Here is a 19,990-nt window from a genome sequence, read left to right as displayed (position 1 = left end):
ACAGCTCTTTGCCATTCCTATTAAAGCATTATTAAGCCACATAGGATTTAAACCTGCGTTGTTTTGATCAGATGTGACAGATGTGTTGCTAGAATAAATGTGGTCACACCACAACCCTGTAGCCCAGCACACACAACCACTTACATGTAGTCAGAATCATAACAACAACAAGCAGAGCTATAAGCTATGGATTCAATCACAGTTATTATTGTAGCCACAGCTGAGATTCGTACCACCATGGGCTGCATAAAATGAGGCTTTACATCATTAAATAATAGTACTTGTATGGTTTATTAAATTAGCATAAGCTTTGGCTACATACTGTAGATCCATCCATCCATCCATCCATCCATCCATCCATCCATCCATCCATCCATCCATCCATCCATCCATCCATTTTCTACCCTTTATCCGGGGTTCCTTGTATCCCTGTATCGAAGCTCCGCCAGAGATGGGAGTTTAAACTTTTTCTGACAGGGCACTCTGCCAAACTTTCCCACAGACCCTCAATATACGTTTGGGTCTGCCAGGTCTGACCGGCATCCTCCCCCACCATCTGAGCCAACTCACCACCAGGTGGTGATCAGTTGACAGCTCCACCCCTTTCTTCACCGGAGCGTCCAAGACATGCAACTGTGGCTTAGAGTGTCTGGTGCCAAGTGCACATGTGGACACTTATGCTTGAGCATGATGTTCATTATGGACAATCCATGACGAGCACAGACGTCCAATAACAAACACCACACACCACATAGGGTGTGCTTTGTCTGGTCCCTCCCCTAGAGACCTGTTTGCCATGGGTGACCCTGTCAGGGGCATGAAGCACCTGACAACATAGATCGTATGATCATCAGGACGTGCAAACTCCTCCACCGTGGTAAGGTGGCTGCTGAGGGAGGAGATGCATACTGTAGATGCAATATTTAAAAGACGTAACAGGTTCTTTTCTTTTTTTTTCTTTTTTTTTTTTTGTATTGCATTAGAGAACATCCTTTAACTTGTAGTCTGACATTTGTTGAATGTGAATGTGTGACGTGTCCAGATTTAATTGTGAAAGTCTGTCAACAAGTCTGTTCCCATGCCGGCATACAGTCCAGTCACACATTTTGTTCTGCAAGCTCTGTGCCTCAGCACATTCAGTTAAAAACATAAATGACAGGTACTGCACCAAAGTCTGAGTGTGTCTTTAGTTTGTGTGTTTTCATCAAGATAGAAAGAACATTGCAGAAAATGAAGCCAGTTTGACTCAGGGCCTAAATTTTAAGGATTCAAAACCAGCTGAGCTTTTGCCACTAAATGTTTGTTTTGAGATTTACATTATTAACCTGAACAAAGCAAACAACTTTTAACCATTAAGGTTTGTGGAGCTTGATGTTCATAAACTGAGGTTATGATTTAGATAACCATTTCTTTTGTTTACCTGTCAGCTGACCCAGCATGAGTCTCTGGTCGCACTGTTTGACAACCGCACATGGTGCCGTCAGGGTGTGGCTGAGGAGTTTGACTACATCAGCCACCACCATGCATGGAAGCACCCCCAGGTCAATGTCTTCGTCACACTCATGCTCTTCATAATCATGAAGGTAAGCCTTGCATAAGAGTGTAAAGGGTATTGGCACTAAAATAAAATAAGTATAGTTTATGCATCCTTTGCCTTTAACAATGCAACTACTTTTCAGCACCGTGGTGGATTTGTTTTGTTCTTTATTGGATTCAGGTTGTTTCTGCTGCCTTGATAATACTGAGTCATCCATAGTAATCTAAATTTCTGTGTATATGGAGAAAAATGTATAATTTGATACTGTTTTAAGTATTTCTACCTCAAATTTTCTCTTTATTCTAGTTCTGGATGTCTGCTGTGGCCACCACCATGCCTGTTCCATGTGGGGCCTTCATGCCTGTGTTTCTTATAGGTGAAGGAAACCTCCATGTTTTTTGTTTATTGTTTGTTTATGTTGTTTTATTTTGTTTACAATGAGCTGGCAAACCTTCTGACTTAATTACTTGTTAATCTGTGCATGACTAACAGGTGCGGCATTTGGCCGACTGGTTGGAGAGATCATGGCAACTATGTTTCCTGATGGCATACATGCGGATGGTAGTGTGTATCCCATAGTTCCTGGCGGTTATGCAGTTGTTGGTAAGTTGCCATAATTCATCTTTTGTTTTTTATCAACCATGAATTGTTAACACATTTTCTGGCCACTTTTCCTCTCTCAGACTTTTTTAAAAATTGTCTGATAAAAATCAATTCCTCTTAAGTTGAACTTTAAATTTTGGAGCGAAGTTAAACCGAAAACAGTCATGACTCACTCGGTGCTGAATGGTATGAATGAGAGCAACATCCTGTAGAAAACTATTTTGATTTGCTGTAATTAATAGCAATTAGTTGTTTTTTATGTTGAACATTTTGAGTTAAACACAGTTAACTCTGTGACTCCCATTAGAGAGGCAAAGAAAAAAAAGAGTTTATTCCATTTACATTTCATCTCTACAGGCGCTGCAGCGCTGTCTGGAGCAGTCACCCACACTGTGTCCACAGCAGTGATTGTGTTTGAGCTGACTGGTCAAATCTCCCACATCTTGCCTGTGATGATCGCTGTAATCCTGGCCAATGCAGTGGCGCAGGCGCTCCAGCCATCATTGTACGACTCCATCATTCGCATCAAGAAACTTCCTTATCTGCCTGAACTGGGGATGGGACACCACGAGTAAATCTGATCTTAATGATTCTAAGCCAAATTCTGATCTTGATTTTGTTTTTGCTAATGCTTCTTTTTTCTGCTCATTTGACTCTTGTTGCATTTTCTTAACATCTGTCTCTCCTTTGTGTATCAGGAAATATAATATCCGTGTGGGGGACATTATGGTCAGGGATGTGCGCTACATCACTCTTAACTCTTCCTACCGAGACTTGCAGGAAATGCTATTGACTGGTCAACTCAAAACGCTCGCCCTGGTTGAATCCAGAGGTAAGTGTGTGCACAATATGTGTTCAGGCTTGGTAATCGCTGTTTTATCTTGGCTGTACGCATGCGCCCAGCTAGGTCCACAAAGAAAGATAAAGTGGATATATTCAAAGGAATGATGATGAAGTCATTGGCATATTTTAATAATAAATAAGAAATCCCAACAAAAACCTTTGACATTTAGGACACACTGTCCCTTTAGGATGCTGTGTGTGGTAAATTTATTAAAAAATTATTTTAGATAAATAATTACACTATATGGACAATCCCCTTTGAGTGCCATAGATTTTGACTGTTAATGTGCAAAGTACTAGCCATCACAGCAAATTATGTATAAATATTTTGGTACAAATCTGTAAGTGACTCTTATATCTGTCCAGGGCCTGAGACCTCATTTATCAAACTTTGTGTAGCAAAACAAATTACAGGTGGCTTTTGCGGCGCAAAAAGGAAATGCTGCGCACTTCAACTTTCAGATTTATCAAAAAGTGCGCACAAACGTCCTACACCTGTTTCCATTCATAAATTAGAATCAACTCTAAAGCGGGCGCACATGAGGGAACGCCTTCCTACGCCCACATGGTGACTATAAATGGTCAGGTGGACGCCTATGATACATATTCATTACATCATTTGCATGATTGCTTGAGAAGGAAAAAGAGGGAAGAAGTGGAATTTTTCGGGGTGTGCGGTGGAGATCCTGATGGACCACATTGACAAACGTAAAAATGTTTTATTGGTGGGCACGGCATGGACATTACTTGTGTCAGAAAGGCAGAATAGTGGTAGCAGGTGGCAGATGTTGTCATCGCAGTATCAGAAGAAAAGACATGCCAGAGGAGTCGGAACACACAGCTGGATATCTCAGTTGGTAGAGTATCCGTCTGCCATGTGGGAGGCTGAAGTTCAATTCCCAGAGTGGTGAATCGCTTTGGAGAAAAGCGTTTGCTAAATGACATTATTGATACCAGTAATTTAGTCATTTGTTTTAATTTATAAAATAAATATGTACACATACATCTGAGATTGGTAGCAGTTTATTTAGTGTTAAATAATATTGCTTTAGTTGCTGAGCGCTCCAGCTGGGTAGGCGGTGCAGAGGGACATGATCACCGCTGTTAACCAGGTGGACAAGGAGTTGCAGGAAATAAAGACCATCTTGACAGAAATTGGGACAACAATTTAAAAAAAAAAAAAACATTGTGTATGAATAAATAAATAAAAGGAAATCCACCTCTTGTGCGTTTCATTAGCGTTGCATCACTTCTAGACCTCCAGCCTCCAGTCTGCATCCTCTCTGCTGCAATGAATGACCAAAGCTACTTTTCACACTGACTGCTACATGCTGGCAGCAGACTGTCCACCTTATTTAGCTGGATGGGTTTTATAACATGTAAGTTTTGTTTCACAATGACAGAACATATATAAGTGGTTGAGGTTCTTATCAATATCGTCTCCCTTTTTCCTGAAAATCCTGTTTTTTTTCCACCCCGAGCGTGCGCTCTACGGGGAATTAATATCAACTCTGCTTCTTTATTAATTTCTGCAAACAGCTTTAATAAATAACACGTAGTGTGAAAGGTAATAGTGGATTGTACAGAAATGTCTCACATTTTACATCATTTTCTTGATTTTATTGTGTACCGTGGTGTCGCAGTTTCCCTTTTTCCCAGATTTTGTGCGTACACCTGGGTCAGAGTTGGAACATTTTCCTGTCAAGTTAGGTTTTCATAAATCCCAAAAGTTGCCTATATTTGGCGTTTGCCGGTTTCTGTTCCTATGCAAGCTTGATAAATGAGGCCTTGGGTCTTTGCCTATGTGTTAAATGACAATGTGCTAGGGACCAGCTCCAGAGGACCAGTTTCAGGTCTCTCTTTAAGAGCTCTTTGATAACTTGAAGAATTAAGTGCTAAATTGAACTACCCAGTCACTAAGGCAGCAAAGTGACCCCAAAACAATCACTTTTCCTTCTGCAACCTCTGTCTTAAACTATTTGGATGATTTGGAGCTCAGACTACAAGCCAAAGCCAGCCTCAACCAAATTCTGAAAAACTTTTTGTTTTGTGTTGCCACAGTTCAAGAATAAGATGTTCTCTGTCACATTCAAGATGATTTTTCCTAACATGCATTTGGCATCTTAACAACTCACTTTTGCATTTCCCAATGTCATTTCCAATTAAAATAAAAGATACCAATTGGGTTTTACTTATAATGTGGTTTTGGTAGCTAAAGAAATATCACAAGCTATTACTACTATACTGCATGTCTAACTTTTCATTTCAAAACTTCCATCCAAGTTAAAACATGTATGTTTTACACTGTTTTCAACACTTTGTCTTCTATCATTATACTTCTCCTTTGCCATTCTGTTTTCCTCACTTCTCCCTCAGAGTCCATGATCCTGCTGGGCTCCATAGAGCGACTGCAGCTCCAGTCGCTCTTGTCTCTTCAGCTGAGCCGCCAGAGGAGACTGGAGTACCTCAGCCAGCAGGCCCAGGACAACGGCACTCAGGACCATCTGCCCAGTCTGACCACGGATAGCAGCCCCAGCTCCCCCTGTGCCCACAGCCACCTCAACGCTTCGACCAACACCGGCGCTCGCCAAGGGGTCCGCTTCTTGGTGAGCAACCAAGAGGTGTGAGGCGTCCGGGGGCGCCAGGGGCAGGGCTGGGGAGAAGTTTCGCTTGGGGTGGGTTGTAAGCAGTAGACCAAAAGTGGACGAGAAACAGCATGTGTGAAGCATGTAGCAGTAGGTAAAGGCACAGATGGAGGTTTTGGACTGCTCTTGTGGTTGTGGTAAGTTTTTGCAAACTGTATTAATGTAATTTATTAGTGCGTTTACATTAACTCTTGTTCTCTGTGTCTCTGTCGTCTGTGCCCTTACCTGTGCTGTCTTGTTTGTTTACCTGCATGTGCTTGTTTTTGTCTTTTCTGTGCTTGTGTGTGTATGTGTATGTGCTTGTGTCTGGCATCCTCTGTTTAATATATTTTCCATATAGATCTCCACAGAGGAGTCGTCGTCCTCCTTCAGCCCCGTGGTTTCCAATGTTCAGCTTCCTCTGAAATCAGCCTTGAAAACTGTGTCTGCCATCAGTGAAACAGAGACACCAAATAGTATGTACTTACACCTCTACACGAACACACACAGACAGACGATTACACATCGAAACAAAGATAAAGGACACTAAGAAAACATCAGTTGAAATAAATGACTGAAAAGCAAATTTAATAAAAATTTGTGATTTTTTTTTTTATCTGTAAGGCTCACAGACCCTCTCCTGTGCTGATCAAGACAAGGAGCTGCTTGAGGTAAGAAATATAGAGTGAATACATTTACAAGTGCTCTGCAAGAGTGTGTACTGCACTGTGAGAGCGTGTGTGTGTGCTCCCTGTCTGAGTCCAGTCCCCTTCAGGAAGCAGGGCTTTCCTAGGGGCGTGGCACTTTTCATTTCAAGTTTTTTCCAAGATTTTTTAAATTTCTGGGAGGAGTGACACTGGTCTGTAGTTTGTATACAGATGCTTATTACCTTGCTTGAATGGTGGTATTACTTTAGCTGTTTTCATTTTCTGAGTAAATGAGCCAGTTTGGAACAGTAAATTGTGGATGTAAGTTTATGGTTTTGAGAAGCCATCGATAACTCTTTTAACCAACGCCATATCAATACCATCACAGTCTGTAGAGAATTTATTACCATTTTTAACAGTTGATTTAACTTCCAACTCTTCTACTGCTGAGAGAAAGATGGAGTGAGAATTATTCTTAATGAGTGTTCCTCACATGGCGTCTCTTCCTTGGCCGGAAATCTTCGCTGCCAACTCTGGTCCCACATTCACAAAAAAGTTATTCATTCTGTTGACGACGATTCATATCTTAATTATCACCATGGTTATCAGTAAAATATTCTGGATACATTATTTTCTTTGTCCCACCTTTTGTTAGCTTGTGTAATATGTCCCCTGCACCTTTTACACCATCTTATTCTCATTTAACATATTCTTATGATATTTTTCATTTTTTTATTTTTTTTTTATATATTTATGAATATATAATATATGTGTTAATGTCATTCATGATGGATCTGGAATATGAGGCCTCTTTAGAATAAACCTCTAAACTTAAATACTTTTGTTAATATCTAAGTGTTGAAACAATGTGTATCTCTTTAACTGCAAAACAGTGCAATAATAATTATTAAATTTAAAAGAATAAAATATTTTTCAAAAGTCTGTTAGCTTCCCTTTACGATTTGCATCCTGATCATGCCACTGCTTCACTGAGCAGATTAAACAAGCTGATTCAGTTGTGTGTGAGCGATCATTTTTCATTATTAAAGCTGCAAAAATAGACATTTAAATTTCAACAAAAATGTAAAATGTTTGACTTACAGTTCCTTTTTTGTGGTACTGTCTGTCATCCAGATCCACAGTATCTACAGATACTGTGCTCTCATTTTTATCAATGATGTTGTAATAATATCCTTTCAGTAGCGTTGTGCTCCCATCACAGAGACTTCTCCCAGCAGAAGTCAGGCTGGGATACGATGTTGCATGTTAAGGGGTAAAAACTGTTCAGCTTCTCTCAATCTGTGTTAATGTTTTGCTGTGTTGACCCCCCCCCACCCCTCCTTTTGGCTGGAAGAGCCCAGCTGGGCCGGCTCCTCCTGAAAAGATAAAGCTGAAGCCCAAACGAGTGAGGATCTCCATGGCGGTAAGACTGTCTGCCGCCTAGAGACTGTTGCTTAGTAACCGTTGCCTTGCGACACACACGTAGTGAGTGCTGGACCAAAATATTTGTAGTGCGCAAACCAAAAGCAGTAGAGTGGCTTTGCCAAGAGAGCATGTGTGTGTGTGTGTGTGTGTGTGTGTGTGTGTGTGTGTGTGTGTGTGTGTGTGTGTGTGTGTGTGTGAGTGTGAGAAGGAGATAAGTCTTTTTAACATCAGAGTTCAGTAATTTAAGTTGTTTAAACTCCGTTCAGTGTCAGCTACACTGACACTAACAGGTAACTAAAGCAGACTACCCCAATGTGATCAGTGCACAGTTTTATTTTGTACAGAGCTTTGTGTATTTGTGTATTTGTGTATTTGTGGAACCAGTGGCTGATTGAATTTGGTCTTTTCAGGACTCCACTGAAGTGGAAGACTGCATGACCCCCGAAGAAGTGAGACCTTCACAGATAGAAGAGATTCAGAATGACTTTTATAATTCAGAGATTACATGCTTCATTTCTCTGTTGGCCGTGTCTCTGCAGATAGCGGAGTGGGAGGAGCAGCAGCTTGATGAGCTGGTGGATTTCAAGAACTGCAAGATTGATCCTGCCCCCTTCCAGCTGGTGGAGCAAACATCTCTGCACAAAGTACAGTATCAACAAAACGCCATCAACACATATTTTTTCCTTCATTATTAATAGAAGTTTAGCTTTAAAATTCAAGAAAATTTAAATCACACCATGAAGATGCTTTGTGACCTAAATCGAAAGGTTACCTAGCTTTGCTTTGCTTTCAGAGGCTAGCGTGCAGAATGAGCCACTACTGTTGCAGGCTTTAGTAGACCCATTGGCCCACAGTAACACTGATATTGATAGAGTCATGACCGGATGAAGGGTGACGTTTACAATCATAACATTAACAGTCTGACCCCGCTTTATTGTGGAAGCCAACAATGATGCACCTCAAGAAGCCCTGTTCCAGTATTTTTTTTGCCAAGTCTGATTCTACATTTTGTGACGTTAATGGGAAATGTAAACATTAAACTGTGAGCTGTCAACATGCCAAACTAAAAGAAGAATAACGGTCATCCCCAAGGTCAGGAGCATCATGCCACATCGGAACTTCTCTGTGCTCGCTCTGTTCAAAAGCCATTATGAAGCAAATGCTTTTATGATTATTCGTGTACTTCACACTTAGCATATGATGTGTCCAGTTGTGATTGGGTGCACCATTTTATGACTTGAGGACTGCCTCATCAAACTCATTTTCCATCAAACCAAAAATAAGATGCAGTCCAATTACAGCATGACAGTTTACATAACCCAGATCTAAAATGCAAATTAGCCCCCCTTTGACTCTATATAGGCCATGACCCACCTCTCCTTCCTATCCACAGACTCACACTATTTTCTCACTGCTGGGCCTGGACCATGCCTACGTCACCAGCATGGGGCGGCTGGTTGGAGTAGTCTCTCTCAAAGAGGTGTGTATGTGTTTCATTGAATTGTTGAAGTGTGACAATTAAAAAAATAAAAATAAAAAGACAACCTCTTCTCTCTTTTTATCCACTCTATAAACACTATATCTCTTTTTCCCTTTTGGCTTTTCCTCTGCATTTACAGCTGCGTAAGGCCATAGAGGGCTCAGTAACGGTGACTGGAGTAAAAGTGCGCCCTCCTCTGGCCAGTTTTCGTGATAGTGGGAACAGCACAAGCGTATCCGAGGTAACAGAACTACACAAGCTGTGCATGCGCCACAGAGGACTGTCGTTGCCACGGGAACCAAACCCTCCGGACGTTGCCAACAGGCCAGATCTTCCATACAAAGACAGTCCTGTCAGCTTCTTGGAACAAACAAATTTGCAGTTTGAAAGCAGCCACAGCGAGATCACAAACCAGCTGACAGAGTTGGTGCTTCAGGAAAGCCCATCATTTAATGAGGACCAATCAGAGTTTACTTTTGACTATAGCCCCTCCCACACTGAGGAATCAGAGCTGGCCTGTGACTATGAGCCTTCAATCCAAACTCCAGAGCCGGATGTAATGGAACAAGAGCAAGGGAGTCCATCTCTGAACAGGGACCAATCAGAACCTGACGGAGAGGGTAGCGCCGTTCACCCTGAGGACCTGTCCGAATAATCAGATCCTACTGTCATATCTTGAATGTTGCTGTTTCTTACATTTGTAGAAATCCAGCCGAGATACTTGTGTTTCTAATGTTAGTTCTGTAAGTGTATGAAAGAAAGTGTGAAAAAAAAGCTGGTTTTATTTTATATATTTATTACAGTCAACAGATCCCTTGATAAGACCTAAATTAACAGCTCTTTCTGAGTTTCGTGTGTATTTCTTTTTATTGAAAGATTTAATATTTTATACATCAGAGTTTGTTTACACGTATTGGGTGAGTCCCACTGCAAAAGCATTTCTTTTCCCCACATATGCAGTTTGAAGATAAATTATTTTTAGTGAAATAAAAAGTTTCATGTTGTAGATGGAGCACCTCATCTTTGTTTTTGAGGCTGGAGTATGCATTAGCAGCTTATCACGTGTCACGGAAATTTCTGAAATATCGTTGGTCGACTTGCAATGTTGTTGACTCTTCATTTTTAAATATTCATTTGGGAAACTGCTGCGGTGGACTACTGACCTGGTTGAGATTTGCTTCACAACATCCATTTAATAGCTGTTGAAACTTCCCAGTCATGTCACATAAATTTAATTATTCCCTACCTCTTACTATGCCATGTAGTAAGTGATGAATTTGTTTAGCTTCAGATCCCAAAAGTCTCCTCAGTGCCTGTGTTTCTTGTAATGGGGGATCATGTCAGGTGAGTTGACACTGTGGCTTATTGTGTATTTTTAGTTGTTTTTTTTAAATGATGGTGATAGTAAATAGCACATCAGACCAGTCTCAGGCTTCAGCAGTTTGGTTTTCAAAATTGGATTTGTTGACGATAAAAGCATATAGAACATCACCAGCTTTTTCTTTTACTGTACATGTGTGTGCGTGTGTTTATAGATGTCTGCATGTGTTTGTGTGTGAGAGAGAAACTTTCCAAATTTGGTCCAGACTATTAAAATTAATTTGACAAAACAGCATCCTGATAGCTTGATGCCAAACAACACAAGTACAGAAAGAAGTCACATGCAAATAATGTAAGGTGGAAAGGAAAAAGAGAAAATAATATAGAAAGCACAGAACAAAAAAAATATTCAAATGAGCACACCTATGGTGGAATTCAAACAACTACCTATTTAATAACACTGGACGAACATACAGTATCTTAGAGGGCCAGAATAAACGGCTTTTTCTGGTTTATGTGTCAGCTGATATGCAATAAATTTATATTATTAATGTATTAAAGGTGAAATGCTGACTGGGTTAACAGTCAACAACTGCATGTCGCAACATATTGTTATTGGAGTTTTTTTTATTTATTTTTACTATCTTATATTAATGTCTCTCTCTGTCCCCAAGTCTTGTCAGCTGGGATCAGCTAACACAATGACAAAGGCAGCTTTCAAAGGTCCCAAAGCTTAGTACAGGGCTCTATCTGATAGTGAAGCACATTGTAATTATCATGATCTAATTTACTGCACATGTAGCCTTGTTTGTCTTTACAAAGTTTGGTGTTTCATCATTTAAACATCTGATGCTGTTTGTGAGTTTGACATGTTTTTAGCATGATAAAAGAGCGACTCTTGAGCTCGGAGTGACAGGAAAATACTGGCGGTTGTATAGAGCAAACACAAACAGACAAGGACACATGTGCTGTGACTGTAGATATTTATGACAGAGAACATTTAATCCCGCCTGGTCTCTAATACAATGTTGAGAAATCTATCTCTGTACGAAGATCACTGTTGTAGAGCAAAGAGTGTGTGTGAGTATTTGTTATGACCTTCTACTGGATGTATTTTACCTTCATCCACCACTTTTGAGCCATATTCAGTCTTATGTGATATCACCGCAGCACACCAAAAAACAGCCTATTTATTTATTTATCAATTTATTTATTTATTTATTCATTCATTTATTTATTTATTGTCTCTGTAAGCAATTGCACAATTAATGTCTTAACTTTTTGGTTGCATATAGAATGTACAGTAGTGCTCGCCATATAAGGAATTAAATGTAGAATTCGTATAAGCTAATTTGCAGCGTATCTAGTTAAGCAATAAGTCTGTAGTTTCTCCCTTTACACGGCACTGGCCTGTATATGCTTTGTACATATGAAAAGACATGGAGGAGAATCACATACATGTTATTGTATACAGAAGAATTTTGGATTTGAAATCAGCAGCCATTATTATTTTTCAGAGAACATGAAATTGTTTTTGTAAGAGTGAATGATTAAATTTAAAGCAAAACATATTGAAAAATCTGTCAAATTGTTGTTGTTTTTTTGTTTTGTTTTTTCTTGTTAAGTTTGTTTTTTTGTAGGAAAAAGAACAATTAAGAATCATGTTTCAAAAAATCATATTTATATATGCAGGACATTCAGGCTCTCCATATCAAAACCACGTTATACAGCATGACCCGGAAAAGACACAACACTACAAAATATCCATAGAAAACCAACGCAATAGCAACACACAACTCACGAAAATGTACAAAACTCAGTTTGAACAACAGCTTTACGTTCTGGTTGAACTCTGACATGTTCACTGTTTGGGACAGCAATAAACACTGGGGTGAGATCAGTGAGTAGCCAGGAGGATGAAGGGCAAAAGGTTGCCAGTCGAGAAGAGACGATGAGGAAGAGGAGACGAGAGGTTTAGAGTGTAAGCAGAATAGATTATGTCATATCAGAATCAACACAGACCCAAAAGAGACTTAAAGATGGACAGCACATCACATCAAATACTCTTTCTCCTCCTTCTTCTCCTCCTCTATCCCTTCTCTCTCCTCTTCATCGAACGATGCCACTCCGGAGGATGCCCGGTCAGAGAAGAAGCCCCTAGGGCTGCAGTGCCAAACCCGAACGTCGTGAAACACGCTGCCTTCTTCCTCCTCATCCTCTTCATCCTCCTCTCCAGGAGACTCTGAATGAGAGGTGGAGTAGCAGGAGTCAAACCTGCTGCTCCTGCCTCGAGGTCTCCACTCTGGCTTGCTGTGGATGCAGACCTCACTGTGCTGTTCCTGCAAAGGAACCATCTGCTCCTCAAGACCATCCAGCCTCTCCTGCTCTTCCTCTTCCTCCAGAAATGGACTCATGCAGTCGCTGGGTAAAGTAGGCGAGTTGGTCTGGGATGAATGTAGGTCATTGCAAGTTGAAGGCCTATCGCAGAGCAGACTGCTGTTGTTTGAGCCCATAGGACAGTCGGAGGATGGTGCTTCAAGGCCTTGCGTCTCAGGCTGCCATTGCTCTCCGCTGAAAGGATTAGGCATGGCGGACTCTGAGGGAGGAGTAAAAAGTCAGAACACCTGGAAAATGATAGATTATTGGAGGGGTGGAGATGGAGATAAAGTGTTCTTACATTGATGATGACTGTTAATGATGAGTGTCATGAGATGAAATGATTCATTTTGTGGTCATACTGAATACCTGAGCCCTGGCTGGACACGGTATTAGTCTGTCCATTCATGTGGGAGTCTTCATCATTGAAAACTTCCTCGTCATCATCATCCAGAGACGCCCAGGCACGCAGTTTAGCCTCAGCAATGGCAAACTGCTCAGCCACACCTATGAGAAACACAGGTCTAATGAATTAATGCAGCAGTTCTCAAATGTTTTGGTTTTAAATCACAGGCTGTGTGTAATAAAATATAGATGTAAACACCAGATATATAAGTAAGACCAATCCTGCACCACTGAACTGACTCCAAAAACACCTCTGACTATAACTCCCACTAAAAAGGTAACTTCTCTCATGAAATACCATGTCAATTCATTTTTTTCCACAAATATTTTTTTCTCCTTACCTTTTGTAGACAAGGTTGGTGGTCCTTTTAAAATAATCAACTCTGTATGTAGTTGAGTGTAACTGACCTGACTAACATGTCTGGGTGGCTATGGGAGTTACTGATGAATTCATTTTAGAGCAAAAAGGTCAGAAACTTTCATTTGCTATTATTTTTTATTACTAGTTTTGCATGCCAACTTGTTTTTTTTTTCATTTTATGGTTTGATCCTCTATCAATGGGGTTTAAAAAAGCCTAAAGGGATTTGGAACATTTTTAGAAAAAATACTCACTTTTAATGAAGTAATTTAATGTATGACACAAAACTAGCATATACTCTTGAGTGCAAGATGACTCAAAGTTTTTAAATAAATTTTCAGAGAATGACAGTGAAACTCTGAAATATTATTACAATATTGACAAATTGGCTTTATTGTAATGTAGGACCAGATACTGGTGTACAGTGGCAATATGGTACAACATGTCAAAACAATTTAACTAAAAAAATTATAAAAATATAATAAGCCAATTATCATTGAAAAAAAATACAACAGAAGGTTTTTCCTCCTGAATAACATCAGCGAGAGTTTGATTTTACCAATTGGCTCCACTTAAGTGATTTAATAAGTTTTAGCTAAATAGTGACAGTAAGACAAATTATTAATCCAATATTCTTCTTTTTTTTGTGGCAAATGAACAATTTAAGGAAGATATGAATAATATAACCATTTTTTCTTATTTTGTGATGCACAGATAAGGCTGTATGAGTCTATGACAAATACAGGTTAGAATAAAATGTTAGAATATATAAGCTGTTTCTTTAAATAGGTCAACAGTAGTCTATAGAGAAGATGCTAGATGCAGTAAATGATGATAGGAGAAGATTATAAATGACACAGCTGTAATCATACTAAATGACAGGCTATAAGAAAGCAAATGACAGATACCTTAATAAAAACTGGCAAACATTTATGTAGTTTGATATTTTACTAGCCACTACTTCAAGTATGTCCTACAAGCACTTGCTTGGGCAGCACGTTTGCATGGCTTTTCTGTGTTTTTCTATATTCTGTTTCCTTTTTGTTTTAAGTCCTGCTACATTTAATGATGCCAACACAAAACTGGGCTGATAAGGCCAAAATCTCATGAAAGCAACAACTTATGGATGTTTTGAGGCTGCTGTAAATTCCCACATATCCTGTATGCATCATGTCAGAACTGATTCAGTAAGCACCTGCAGATGTGTGAGGTCTCTCATGAAATAAGTACCAATTTGTTTTCTTAAACTAAACCTGCAGGTTGCATCGTCTTCTTCGTTGAACAGTACCTAGTAACACATAAATTAATACATATATACATAATACATACTAAAATAATTAATAAGTTACCCATAAATAAAATAAAACTGGTCCAGCTCAAAAGGTTTCTTTAACTTTAATATTCACAGAAAGACCTTTTTGGCAATTTGCTGTGTTGATTAGCAAGCAGAAAAAGGAAAACTTCATAAAGTACATGCTGCACGCTAACTCCGCACCTCGCTTTCCTCCCTCTCGCTCTGTCTCCTCATCAAACCACAGCAATGTCACTGGCGCCAGAAAGGATGAGTCACAGCAAAACAACAAGGGTTGATGTACTGCTGGTGGACATTGAAGTGCTATGGGAGAGTGTCTAATAGGCCACCATCTGCTGCCAAGACAAGCCGTCACCCGAGAGACACCATGATGGGTGGAGCTTATAGATGACATAGAGGAGTTTGAGGGGATTAGGTGCACAACAGAAGGTGGGCACCGGTCACGAGATGATGCTGTAGTTAAACAATGCTAAGAGGATACACATGCCGACACAATCAGACATGTGACTTAAGAAAAAATAAAAACAAAACACTGCTATTTTCCCCTCACACTCTTTTGAAATAAAATAAACAAAAGATTCTGGCAGCTGAGGGTCAAAAAAGACAGAAAAAGTGAATACCTGCAGCAAACCGAGCCTCCTTTTCCCCTTCAGTCAGATGGCAGTAGGAGTTAAACTGTGACTGGGTGCCTGGTGGAGCAGCTGCAGGTTTTGGCCAACCTTTCCACTCTATCAGGTGGGCGACCCGGCCCTGAGCAAGCGAAGTGGGCTTTGTCACATGGTCCCTCACTGCCTGAGAGATGCCTGGACACAAAGTAACAGAGGTTAGAATCTGATGTTTTGTTAAAAACACAGAAAACAAAAGAGGGTCTTTCACCATTTAAGGAGGATCTGGCCAGTGCTGCAAACTCATGGATGCCTACACCTTTCCGTGAGTCAGCTGGAGATTTTCCTGACTTTGGAATCATTTCACTCTCCTCAAATTTCACCTGCAGGACATGTAAGAGTTAAACAACAACACAAAAAGTATTTTTGTTTGCTAATGCACAAAACTACACAGTTTGTTTCATTTTGTTTTTGTATGCCATATTAAGCATTTGTCAATTTTTTCTGTTTCTCAAAAGAAAAAAATGCTAATTGTAACGCAGTGGCAACTTTTAAATGAAAAACCTTAAAATAGCTTCAAAGATCAAATATGGAGCACAGGATGAACACAAACAAAAACACATCTTTGGCCTCCTTGTAAAAAAAAAAACAAAAAAAACTGCTTCACATCAAGTTTAAGATTGGAAAAAAAATCCTACCTCTTTCTCTCTCTGTCTCTCCATTCTTTCACTACTCCTGGTTCTCTCCCTCATTGTGGACATGCAGAGATGGTTTCACGGCGCAGTAAACCAACACAACTAAACATCACAGCTTGAGTATAGTGGTTTAAACCACAGGGCAGACAAGCAGACAGCAATGCCCTAAATTTACTGCACAGATGCTTCTAAAGCCACAGTAAGCCGGTGAAACCGGTTAGAATAGTTGGGGTGGAGGGGCGGAGAGGGCAATGGAGACAGTCTCCATTTGACTGGACAAACATATGGCGTGTGACCAACCCTGAGTAAGCAGCTCCAGCCAGGCCTGTTCACCACAAAGCTGCTGATTAAAAGTGATAGCGCTACCTAATGAACTCCATGTCCAAAACAATCACACATGACCAAGTAGACCAGATGGGTCATCCAAATCTGTAGCTATAGTAGTCAGAGCACAAGAAGATTTGAAACTGTTCGGGTGGGAGTGGCTGACTTTTAACAAGCAAGAAACATGTTGCCTGAGCACACATCTGACTTGACAGACATTCTTAAGCAGATTGGCCCCTAAAGCAGCTAAAAAAGAAAAAGCCTCTGACAGTGGTTCAGGGCTTACTCTGAAGTCAAGCATGACAGTAAATGTGCATCAGGGATGCTGGAAGGAAGTGATATAAAGGTGCAAACAGCTTCTCCAGCCAAGGTGACAACTCATGCTCCACAGAGGAGAGCTTCAGCTTAAAAATGCACCTGAGAGATGTCACTCATGCCGAACGCTGATAAACATGTTCAACATGCAGCGCTCCAAAAAGGCTTCCTGTTGAGATTCAGTTACACAGATTTCAGCACCACAGACAGCTCAGCTCTTTAATCGCATGGAGACAATAAGTCCAATGAATGGACATCAGCTTCTACTTTAGCCTACATTACAACTGAGTACTAGAAATGACAATTATAGTAGGTCACATGGAAATTAGCAGCATTTGCACTGTATTATTGTGGTTCTTGACCATCTATTTTTAGTTTGCTTGTGACATGTCTATAGAGTAGACTTTTATATAAGTTGTCTTCTATTATTGACCCATTTAGATCATTTCCAGTACATTAAAAGGGTTACATACATACATAAATGTATGTTGAGGAGCAATTTTACACAGCATTAATCATGTCATCATTACAGATTAGATACATGTTAAAGCGATTCAATGTCCCAAAAACAACCAGTAAAACACAGATGCTCTCATTAGTCTTTTTATTTTGTAATTTTGCTTTCACATTAGACCTTTTCCTTTTTACCCATAGATTTTTTTTGTAATAATTTTATGTTTTTAAATATTTTTTCTGTCTTCATAGTTATACAATACCTCATTGTGTGCTTCTTTGCCTTTTTTATGTGCCTTTCAGTGGTAAGGTGACCTTCCCTCTTGACCCCTGAGATTTATCTTGTGACCCAAAGGAAAGTCCCAGGCCCCAGGCTGGAAACCACTGCTAGACGCTGGTTACATAGCATTTGGCTTAGACTTACAGGCTCTGCTCTTCTGTTGCTTCAGTCATATATTTTAATTAATCAAGTCATTAGTCAAGAGATTAGAATTTAATCAACAATAATATTCAGTTACGTGATATATGGTCTAAGTCATTATAAGTACAACATTCTCTGGTTCTAGCTTCTCCAATTTGAAAATTGTGTAGGCTCAATTAAATTTACATGTTTTAAAGTATATCATTTGATTATGTCTTTCTTTGTATATTCTCTTTCCCCCTACAGCTTTAGGACTTTTTAGAAAATAATATAGAGGAGTAACTGCACTGACACAATTTGGGCTCTAGAGCTGCTAATTATGTGATGTCACGTTTAAAAACTCATATTTAACATGGATGGTTTCCAGCTCTAAATTACATCTGACAAAATGCTGCTAATTAATCCACACAAGCCACATGACTGTAGTAAAACTGCATTTAGCATGAGGTCTTTGGATTATTTTGTCCAAGTTTGACACATCAAAGTGTGACTTGACCAAACATTGTCTCTTATGGCAACTCCAGAGAGACTGTGATTGTGACTTATATGACCAACAAGTGGGATCGAGTGAAGTCAGTCTGCTTGCAGCCAAACATCTTCAGCTCTGTGTGAATGGAGGAAGCTGCAGTGCTGAGAAGCAAAGGTTTTTTCTTTCCTTTTTTTCTCATCTGGAAATGGTGCATTCAAGCAACAGAAGCGACACGCTGATGGCTGAATAACACATCCCCCCGCCATTGACGAGAGCAAGTATGTAGCCTGCAATTATGAGGAAAAATAAGGCACTAGAGGCGGCAGCAGCAGCAGATCCCCTGCAAACCTCTGAAGTCTCAATCTGCATACCAATAGCGCGATACCTGCATCAGATAAACACCACGGATATAGCGAAAGCTCTTGCCCTTTACATACATCTGCACAGCTTTATGCTCGCGTGCGTCTAATTATTTCCCTCCACAGCGGATCTTTCATGGTACCTACCTGGAAGTCGGACCGCTGCGGCTCATGATAATGCGCTTAATTGTCTCCAATCCGATCAACAGATGATACCGCGCGTTTTGTCCTCCAGCTGCAGGGTCTGTAGTTGAGCATCAGTGCCCTACTGACGGCGGAAACATCTTTCTAACTCCAGGATTACATCTCCGGCTCAGACGCACCATTTGTTGCTCGGAATATGGGTTACATAGGCTGAAGGCTGTCCAAATGTCTCCCGATGGCGAGCGTCATCGAAGCAAGGCGGTGTCATTGCTTCTCCCCCCCTCCCCTCCTACCCCCTTGCAGCCAAGAAGATACTGCAACCTGCGGGTTTAGTTCAAGAAAAACAACCGATGTTTAGTTTTTATTCATTTCATGAGAGACCTCACACATCCGCAGTCGCTTGTCGGTAAACAGCTGTGACAGGACGCACAGTAAATGTGTGGAAATTTACTGCAGCCTCAAAACATCCAGAAGTCTTTGCTGTCATGATGTTTTTACATTATGTTTCCAGTTTTGTGTTGGTGTTATTAAACATAACAGTGGAAAAGACAAATAGAATAAAGCAGAACACAAATAAGCTGCCCCAGTAGGTAGGCTACATGTATATACTTGTTATGGCTTATAAAGCATTAAATTGTTGCTGTGTATACAAATTAACGCATTTTTTCCTGAATCTGTTCAATCAGTTGTCAGTTATCTTATAACCTGCCTTTAAAGGACATCTCTAGTTAAGCTGTCATTCATAATCTGCTCCTGTAAGAATTTACAGCATGCACCATCTTCTCTATAGACTATTGACAAATGTAAAATAAATAGAAAAATTGTATATTTGGTTGAATTTGTCTGAGAATAAAGACTTGTTCAGATATCTTCAGCTATGACATTCTTATTATACAGACTTAAAAAAAAAGGAAATTTAGAAGGTAATGAAGTGATAATTGCATAAAATACTGCTGGAAAAATGGTTTTAAAGTGTGTAAGAGCTAGCAGAAGTGGTACTAAGACAGTTAAGTGGAAAAAAAATGGATTAACATCCGATTGCTGGATGGATTTGTCCTCTTTGTATAAAACACAACCACCAACTGGCTCTAAAAGATGGATAAATTCAGCAGTGTTGAATCTTTTGTACACTCCAGAGTGGGGACATATATCACTTCAAGATTTTGCCCTCACATAAAAAGACCATGGCTGAATGAAAAGACCCCCCAAGGATAGATCAGTGACTGAATATTGAGGAAGAATGACACTTTATGGAAAAACAGACTAGGTTCCAA

General features: G+C 40.0%; 2 protein-coding genes across 6 annotated transcripts in view; one reads left to right on the top strand and one right to left on the bottom strand.

The window, feature by feature from the left end:
• clcn2a (chloride channel, voltage-sensitive 2a) overlaps positions 1–11,031 on the top strand; it is a 53,703-nt gene extending 42,672 nt beyond the window's left edge. For 3 of the 5 annotated variants that reach the window (XM_041992416.1, XM_041992414.1, XM_041992412.1), the window contains exons 13-25: positions 1,428–1,583; positions 1,844–1,913; positions 2,030–2,140; positions 2,498–2,711; positions 2,839–2,972; positions 5,360–5,604; positions 5,969–6,083; positions 6,232–6,278; positions 7,609–7,677; positions 8,090–8,128; positions 8,219–8,323; positions 9,073–9,159; positions 9,299–11,031. In XM_041992416.1, coding sequence (XP_041848350.1) covers positions 1,428–1,583; positions 1,844–1,913; positions 2,030–2,140; positions 2,498–2,711; positions 2,839–2,972; positions 5,360–5,604; positions 5,969–6,083; positions 6,232–6,278; positions 7,609–7,677; positions 8,090–8,128; positions 8,219–8,323; positions 9,073–9,159; positions 9,299–9,814 — 1,908 coding nt within the window. In that variant the 3' untranslated portion in view covers positions 9,815–11,031. The remainder of the gene's footprint in view (positions 1–1,427; positions 1,584–1,843; positions 1,914–2,029; positions 2,141–2,497; positions 2,712–2,838; positions 2,973–5,359; positions 5,605–5,968; positions 6,084–6,231; positions 6,279–7,608; positions 7,678–8,089; positions 8,129–8,218; positions 8,324–9,072; positions 9,160–9,298) is intronic. The other 2 variants (XM_041992415.1, XM_041992413.1) reach the window with 1 other exon arrangement.
• A 1,107-nt stretch (positions 11,032–12,138) lies between these two features.
• fam131a (family with sequence similarity 131 member A) lies at positions 12,139–19,095 on the bottom strand. Its single transcript, XM_041992419.1, has 5 exons — positions 18,720–19,095; positions 15,808–15,919; positions 15,552–15,734; positions 13,225–13,362; positions 12,139–13,075 (listed from the first exon to the last, which is right to left on the bottom strand). Exons 2-5 carry the CDS (start codon positions 15,896–15,898, stop codon positions 12,531–12,533), a joined length of 957 nt encoding a protein of 318 aa, XP_041848353.1. The 5' UTR covers positions 15,899–15,919; positions 18,720–19,095; the 3' UTR covers positions 12,139–12,530.
• Positions 19,096–19,990: the final 895 nt, after the last annotated feature.

Source organism: Melanotaenia boesemani, chromosome 8 (assembly GCF_017639745.1).
Source record: "Melanotaenia boesemani isolate fMelBoe1 chromosome 8, fMelBoe1.pri, whole genome shotgun sequence".
Lineage (NCBI taxonomy): Eukaryota > Metazoa > Chordata > Actinopteri > Atheriniformes > Melanotaeniidae > Melanotaenia > Melanotaenia boesemani.
This window is presented reverse-complemented; position numbering and strand designations above follow the sequence as displayed.

What these genes read in the sequence shown, in the direction of transcription:
- fam131a (XM_041992419.1), bottom strand. Translation starts at nt 15,898, where the DNA reads ATGATTCCAAAGTCAGGAAAATCTCCAGCTGACTCACGGAAAGGTGTA. An exon ending in GGCCAGATCCTCCTTAAATG is followed by an intron (nt 15,735 to 15,807) that starts GTGAAAGACCCT and finishes CTTTGTGTCCAG; the next exon opens with GCATCTCTCAGGCAGTGAGG. An exon ending in GGAGGCTCGGTTTGCTGCAG is followed by an intron (nt 13,363 to 15,551) that starts GTATTCACTTTT and finishes TGTTTCTCATAG; the next exon opens with GTGTGGCTGAGCAGTTTGCC.